Genomic DNA, 8,453 nt, shown 5'->3' with positions numbered 1-8,453 from the left:
ACTTTTTAAAGTAATTTTGGCATATTAAAAACTAGTTAAAAAATTGAGGTGGATATCTCACGATTGTCACCAGTGGCTGATGATTATATATAAGACAAAATCTACAGTACAAAGTTACATTGATGATGCCTAGTATGATGGTCACTTTCCATGAACAATAACTTTGGTGTAAAATTCAGCGACAGTGGAAGAATGTAAATTTGGATAGAGATTGGTATTATTGTAAGAGATTGTTTCACCTACCTATCCACTCTAAAAAAGTGTTGGAACTCTCTAGTGGTATTATAGATGAAAAATGAATAAACATAGTTACCATATCAAATCTTTTATATACAGAAGAGCCGGGAATGCATGTATGAAAAATAGTGCAAATTGAGTCATCCATGTGAAGAAGGCTTGACTATCGAAACCCAGTCCGAGTAGGGCATTGATGGATGGGCAGCGTGAGTATAACATAACAGTCTCAGCATGGAAAGATTGAATAAGTGAAAGTTTTGTGGATTTTACGATCTGGGCATTGGGATTCAGAAGATAAGTAATCAGTTTTTCAATTATAATTTTTTTTAAAATTTTCATAAAAATGAGTTATAAATAAATTAGGACTGATGATTATATTATGGGGCTTAGCAATGAGTGTGTTGCTGTATGAAGCATCATATGGTATTGCCCTAAATATGAAGGTCCTAACAATATGAACCACATTGGCGCACGCATGTTAGATCTTTATTCTATTAAGAATTAATGTGTGGAATTGGACATTTATGGTGTTTTAGCTTGGTTTTCCACATTGGACATTTGTTATACATATCGTTCTGTGAAAAAGGGTACATACATAGTACATTTTGTGAAGCCTCTCTGATATGTAAACATAATTTTTAAAAATATTTTAACTACCCCACACCCAATTACCCACAACTACAATCCCATCATGAAAAACTCCCACTATTTCTCTGACCAGGGAAAGAATACAGAGAACTTGACCCCTTTTTTACCTTCCATTGGTGTTATGCCCGTCGGCCACAGGAGTCGCGACTGACCATGCTTACCTCCTTGGTCGCAGCCGCGCTCAACCCACTGTGGGCCACTGGGGATGCCCACAACGCGCCACATCGTCTTCTCGGGTCTGCAGGCCTTGCTTTGCAGCAGGAACACCGCCGACGTCAGGCTCCGCCCCTGCTGCCTGCTAGCGCACGTGTGTGCGCCACACCAGGGAGATTTAAAGAGTCCAGAGCGGGAAGCTCTGGACCAGCCTCCTCGATAACTTCATCCTGGGAGGGGTATTTAAACCCCTTCCTGCTATCTCTCTCTGAGTTAGCAAGGACTCCGTTCCTGTCTATGCTACTCTGCTGCTTCCGTGCTGCCGCTGGAAGCTCTCTCTCTGCCCTCCGGGTTAACTGCTAACCTGGGTACCCACTCCTCGGGGGCCCTCTGCTTTTTTCAGGTGCCTTACAGGGAACAGGTATTCGCTCCTCGAGGGCCTGCTCTCCCTGCCTTGGTGCCTACACTTTCTTCTTCAACCTGGTGGAATCGCATACCTACAGCAAACACCTAGTGAGTACTCTAACTCTCAGTCTATCTCATCCACAGCACTACCTTGCTGAGAAACCTGCTTCGGAACCTCCCTATACCAACGGGGTGAGAAGGGCTCCCTCTACTGAGGTCCCTGAGACTGCTATTACCAGACTGACTCACTACTGCCACTTTTGGTGGTACCCTTCAAGCTGTATAATAAAGAACTAACTGTGTTTGTGCGTTCTGAGTCTAGCCCAGTACTGTGGCTCCTCATGGGGCTCCTCCCCGTGGGCGTGGTCATCTGCCACAGTACCCAAGGATCCACCAAACACCGCTTAACCATAACAATTGGTACCTGGAGGGTACCTCCATACTCTTTTCTTCAGCATCCTGATGATGTTCTTGTGGTTTACGCCAGATGGGTGCCACGTATCTTTGTCACCCCCACCTCCTCCCCAGGAATGAACCCACATTCATTCCTCCACCAGGACTAATAATAGTTCACCCATGCTCTCTGGTTGAGAGGCACCACTCCTCTTAGATAGCAAAGCATTTACTGAGCTCCTGGGCCCTGGGGTGCTCAAGCATGTTGGAAAAAGTAAAACCGTAATAAGGGGTAACCAAAAATAGAGAAAGGAAGAGTGGAACAGCTTCCTACTCCAAAAGGTTTCCAAAAACATAGGAAGGTTAGGCAAAGGCACCCTTTCCACTTTAACATACCCAAGCCTCATCCATAGGAGCTCAAGAGTCCTTCTCTAAGAAAACTAAACAAAACAGGAGCAAGCATAGTGAACATGCAAGAGATAACTAAAAGAGTCCACACACTAAAATGGTGGCATGGATTTATATATTTGGAAGGTGGGGAGCTCTCCATTCAGGCTCCAAGCCATTCAGGCTCTAACCCACAATACTACTCTGTGACAAATGGAACAATCCTCCTTAGTAGAGATCTTTTAGACTCTCTATACTTCTACAGAGAGCATGCGGCCATGGTACTGAAAGCAAAAGAAATTGTGACTAAGGTGCATCCAGGTGTATTTACAGGTCTGGGGCAGTTTTTGTTCATTTTTAAACTCCGGGTGCATTTGCATAAGATTAGTTTACTGCCTGGGGAGTTAAACAAAATTTAACCTTAGTGTTAAAAATGGGTGCTGGAAACCAGCACACAGTTGTTTTGTTTGTTTGTTTGTTTTTAACTTGTATTGGCATGTAATTTTGTGCCTGTGGAAATGGGAGAGTGAAATGAATTGCCAACATCACAAGAAGCAGCAGCAGGATTGAAACCCTGGCTTGTAGCCTGCTGCTCTAACCCCTAGGCTACTTCTCCACTCAAATATTGGACGATCTCAGGATGACCGGAAATGGAAAGGCCCGGGGTATGTTTATCTTCCCTGGCAGTGAGGACCTCCTTATTCAGTGTGAATGCTTTTTTCTTTTTTTTTTTTTTCGATGACAGCTAATGAGACAGCTGTCAACCAAGAATCGGCGGGGTGGGGAACAGATCTCAGCATAGCAAAAAAACATCTGAAAGGAGCTCGGTGTGTTTCCAGAGAGCAGATGTGTTTGTAGTGTAACATATTAACCCGTTGCACATTTAACAGCTGTAAACTGCAGGGAGGGGACAGTAGGGCTGAGGAGAGGCTTTCTTGACCTTCAGTTGTAAAGTTCGGGAGGCGGCGCCCGTGCGATCCCGGCGCTCTCCCCATTGGCTCTGGCGGGGCCCACACCCCCCCGTACGTGCAGACCTGCCCCCTCCACGCCCTCTCTCCATTCATTGCCCGCTCACAGCGGCCGAGCGGGAGGCTATGGCGGGCCCGGAGCTGCGGAAACACCGAAGCGGCGGCGGCGGCAGCACCCTGTGCCTCTTTGATGTGGACGGCACCCTGACCCCAGCCCGACAGGTACCGTGCGTGGCCTTCCTGAGCTCCAGCAGTGGCCAGATCCCCACCCCACTCCACCTCTCCCGGGAAAAGGGTTTGTTAGCAGTAGCTGCAAGGCAGGAGTAGACCCGTCAGGTTTTGGGTTTTTTTTTACTATTGAAGTTCTTAGGTTGCTCGCCAGGGTCTGCTGCTCTGCTGTCTCTGTTTTCGACTTCCCGATCCGGGCTTGCTCGCGTTCCTCTGGGCTAAGTTCCGCCTCTGCTTGCTCGGCCCTCGAACCGCGTGCATCTTGCGGCAGTGTCTGGAGTAAGCCTCGGCGGAGACAACCCGGGTCAATAACGACGACGTTTCCCGAGAAATGCAAACGGAAAGGCGCGGGTCAAATCAGCAGGCTGGGGAGGGAATGGCCGGTGCCAGCATTTTTAACCCTGAGGGTGTTTTGGGACGGGGCAATGGGCAAGGAGAAATGAGTAACTGAAAGACGGGCTTGTACTTCTCGGGAAAGTGGGCTTGCCCTGGCCAGTGCTGGTCTATTCCATAGAGCTAGAGAAGATGCTGCCCCTTCCTCATGCACAAGTGTCATCGACTAAGAGAATCCGCATCCAAACCAGGAAACTGGGATCTGTCTGGCACGGATCCTGCTGGTTTACATGCCTTTAATCTGGTATAAATCATCATCGTAGTCCAGGTCAAGGATCAGCATGGTGGGTCCCGGGGGGGGGGGTTCCTACATAAAGTCATCGATATGAGCACAGTTTACTGATGCTCGGTCTCCTCTCTGTGAACTGCTTAGCTCTTTTACCCTAGTGGATGGTTGTGTCTATTTTTTTTTTTTTTTTTTTTTTAAATTAACGGAGGTGGGAGGCGATCTGTGTTTTATTTCATCTCCTATCCCGAGTCAGATGATTATTTTTATTTACAAGCCTGTATCTACACACAGTCAGAGGGAGAGCAGCTTGAGAGGAATGGGGATCGGACAGGGCACAAGCTCCCCCCCCCCTCTCCCTCCAGCTCAAGAGCAGCGGAGCGGATCTGGAGAGGAGCAAACGTTTGTAATCGCGGCTCTTCTTGCGGTCGCAGGCATGACCAGCCCAGTCTGCAGAAGGAAGCCGCCAGGCTGGGTGCCAGGACTACTGCAGTCCCTCACCTTTCACCTACATTCCCCCTCCGCCGAGCTGCAGGCTAAGGTGGCACCAGCGCTATAGCTAGCAGCAGGCTCGCTCCCTCCCCTTTGGCGTAACAAACAGTCCATGCATGTGTTACAAAAAAAAAAAAAAGGATAGCAGAAAAGAATTACAAAGGAGGAACTGTAAGGACAATAACAGAGCAAGTCCAGGATTCTGGAGGTGTTCCGCATTGTCTCCAGTCATACTGTTTCACGCCTTTATGTGTTTGCATTGTGCGTATCGGTTTGTAACCCGCCCTGGGTGGGTTTTATTTGGTAGGATGGGGAAAAAAAATATTAAAAGCAACCAATAAATATTTTGTTTAGTATAGCTGCTGTTTGTCCCAGGACTAGACAAAGAGTCTTTCCTGATTACTCTTTTTTTGTGGGAAGGCTTTCTTTTTCTCTGTCAGCTTTAGGAAACGTGCAGTGCTGTGATCGTTTTGCATTTTGCGCACTGCACGGGGGAAATGCATTTCTGTTTCTATGTCTCCAGTGCTGAATTACATTCAGAGTCCTGCTTCTAATTCAGGTTTTGTCTGCAGCTTTCTAGTTTGTGGTTCCCCGATTCTGGAGCTGGTGAGGGATTCTCTGTAGGGATCAGTCCAACGTTTTGTTTTCCGGTCCTCACCTCCCAGTAGGAGCTGTATTGGTGTTCTAGAGCCTGCTGCAGTATTTGCAGTGCTGCCTTTTTATAGATGCAGTTGTTCCTACTTTAGTTCTGGAAGTGGGTGCTCTTTTGATGTGCTAAATTTACTTCATATCCGCTGGTTTGGTTGTTTTTTTTTAAGGGTTTGGTATTTCACAATGTGCCTGGCAGTGGAGGGAGTTTGTGTTGCTGTTACTGAGGTGACTCCAAAATTTGAATATTCTTTGTATGGTGAAGAATAAGAGGAAGAACAAACCACAAGCAAACCGAGCATATGGATAGCATTCAAAATAGTTATGTAAAAATCCACCACGAATGCTAATATTGTGTAATACAGTCACGATACTTCAGACTGGTATATAAGTTGAAAGTCTTATTTATTCACAAATCGGCAACTCCAATGTTATACAGCGCAATTTTTCATGCACACGGGGTCCCCCGACACGGTCCCGTGTTTCGCCAGCGGCTGCGTCGGGAGGGATGCCCACAAATTCAAAGAGGAAAATCTAAAAATTAACAAAAGGACTGTATAAGAAATAGTAATGGTACAGAGTCAATACAGGTAGATGCACACATACATTTTACCTTTAGACGGATTTCTTAAGTTCCAGGCATGGAGTGCGTTCGAGCAAGGTTCAAGGACAGCTTAAAAGCTGTCAAAACTCGCGCCAACCAGATTTCAAAGACCAATCAGAAAAGAGAAAGAGCCAACCTATCGCAGCTGAGGTGGTATCAGCTGCAGCCTATCAAAATTATGTAAAATGAAACCATTCGATTTCTTTATTAAGGCCCTTGGGAATCACACAGTCTAACCGGTGTATCCACCTTTGTTCACAACGCGTCAGTAAAAGATCAAAATCACCACCACGTAATGGAGGTGTCACAATTTCTAAAACAAAAAAGAATAAATCAGAAATTGTGTGAGAGCGTGATAACCAATGATCCACTAGGGGGGCCAAGTTACGGGAATGTTTAATATTCGATCTATGTTCGATCACTCGATCACTCGGTTGGCGCGAGTTTTGACAGCTTTTAAGCTGTCCTTGAACCTTGCTCGAACGCACTCCATGCCTGGAACTTAAGAAATCCGTCTAAAGGTAAAATGTATGTGTGCATCTACCTGTATTGACTCTGTACCATTACTATTTCTTATACAGTCCTTTTGTTAATTTTTAGATTTTCCTCTTTGAATTTGTGGGCATCCCTCCCGACGCAGAAGAATAAGAGGAAACACGATAGGCTTGCTGTGCTCTCATTCTTGAGGGCGTTTTTGTAAGCAGAGTGTTTGTTTACAGAAATGTGGGTGCAGGTTTTTTTGTTGTTTTTTTTTTTTTGGGGGGGGGGGGTTGATCACAACCAAAGACTGCTTCTTCAAGCTGCAGGTATTAAAAAGACTCAAACCACTACTGTATTTTCAAGACTTCAGATCGGTACTCCAGGCCATTATATTCTCCAAATTGGATTACTGCAATTCCATTCTGCTAGGCCTCCCCGCCTCTTCCACCAAACCACTACAGATGCTACAAAACTCGGCTGCCAGAATTTTAACAAACTCCAATAGAAGAGACTACATCACACCTATCCTGAAAAACCTACATTGGCTCCCAGTAAACTTCAGAATTCTACACAAATGTCTCACCATCATCCATAAAGCTATATACAACAGTACACCCATCGACTTACACATCCCTCTCACGCTGCACTTCTCTACCAGACCCATTAGAGAAGCATACAAAGGTACGCTACACCCCCCCCCCCCCCCAGCCAAATTCACACATCTTTCATCCACTAAAGATCGAGCCTTCTCGGCAGCAGCACCAACCATCTGGAACAACATGCCCACAGACCTTAGACAGGAACTTTGCACACAAACTTTCAGAAAGAAACTCAAGACATGGCTATTTCTACAAGCCTTCCCCGATCTATGACATCCCCTACTGCTACAACTAGCAGCTCGATCCAGTATCGTCCGCTCGAGGATTGCCCGTCTGTAACGTGCTCGTAGCGCACAATTCGGGCGCGCAAGGCAGTTCGGCGATACAGTGTCCAGTTTCACGCGTCCGTATCGCTTCTGAAAACAGACGCATAACCCTTTCCGCACCCGGCATGTAAATGAACGAAAAAGCTGTATAATGAAGGAATTAGCTATTCCCCTGCGATACTGTAACGGGCGCTGATATTATCTCCTCCGTAACCCGCTGTTCTGCCGCGGCCTTAACCTGCTAGTTTACCGCCTCCCCCTAGTAGGAGTTAGTGTAGTGTAGTGTAGGGTAAAAACATTGCTTACCCGCCCTGGTCCCGTCCGGTCTCCTGCAGCCCCGTCCGGACCGGACGGGGCTGCAGGAGACCGGACGGGACCAGGGCAAAAAAAAACAAACGAAAAAGTAGCAAGGCTCGGGCCTGCTATGGTAAGTGTAAAAAGTGTAAAAAACAAAAAACCTGTGTGTTATATAAAAAAATAAAACAATTTTAAATACCTGTCGGAGGGCCGTGGGTCCAGGCGGCCGGTGGGCGGCGGGCAGCCATCAGCGGCATCCGGTAGTCCCTTCTCCCTTCCTCCCTCCCTCCCCTGCCTGGATGAGCGCCAAAATCGCACGGGCGGGTCGGCAGCGGGGGGGGGGGGGGGCGGCAGCAGGATCCGGGAGCGGCGGGTAGGCAGCAGCGGGGTCCGGGGGGTCCGGGGCAGCGGCAGCGGGGGGGGGGGGGGGCGGCAGCGGGGGGGCAGCAGCAGGATCCGGGAGCGGCGGGTAGGCAGCAGCGGGGTCCGGGGGTGGCAGCGAGATCCGGGGAGCCAGCAGCGGCAGCATGTTCGATCGCGCAGGCAGGTAGGTGGCAAAGTAAAGATGTCCGCCTGCACGGGAAAATCGTGCAATTGGCCGCTGAAGACGTGACGTCACGACGTTTGGCGTCACGGGGTGTGACGTCACGTCTTCAGCGGCCAATTGCACGATTTTCCCGTGCTGGCGGCCATCTTTACTTTGCCACCTACCTGCCTGCGCGATCGAACATGCGGCCGCTGCTGGCTCCCCGGATCTCGCTGCCACCCCCGGACCCCGCTGCTGCCCACCCGCCGCCCCCGGATCCTGCTGCCGCCCCCCCCGCTGCCCCCCCCCCCGCTGCCGCTGCCCCGGACCCCCCGGACCCCGCTGCTGCCTACCCGCCGCTCCCGGATCCTGCTGCCGCCCCCCCCCCCCCCCGCTGCCGACCCGCCCGTGCGATTTTGGCGCTCCTCCAGGCAGGGGAGGGA

At 48.8% G+C, this 8,453-nt stretch overlaps 1 protein-coding gene across 1 annotated transcript in view; it reads left to right on the top strand.

Annotated features, from left to right (window-relative positions):
* Positions 1-3,299: 3,299 nt before the first annotated feature.
* Positions 3,300-8,453, top strand: part of PMM1 (phosphomannomutase 1) — a 46,714-nt gene continuing 41,560 nt past the window's right edge. Inside the window, exon 1 of the mRNA XM_029590259.1 lies at positions 3,300-3,413. Within this exon, the coding sequence (XP_029446119.1) occupies positions 3,318-3,413 (96 nt within the window). The 5' untranslated portion in view covers positions 3,300-3,317. The remainder of the gene's footprint in view (positions 3,414-8,453) is intronic.

This window comes from Rhinatrema bivittatum, chromosome 2 (genome assembly GCF_901001135.1).
Source record: "Rhinatrema bivittatum chromosome 2, aRhiBiv1.1, whole genome shotgun sequence".
NCBI lineage: Eukaryota > Metazoa > Chordata > Amphibia > Gymnophiona > Rhinatrematidae > Rhinatrema > Rhinatrema bivittatum.
Note: the sequence above shows the minus strand (reverse complement) of the source record. Positions and strands in the feature narration are given on the sequence as shown.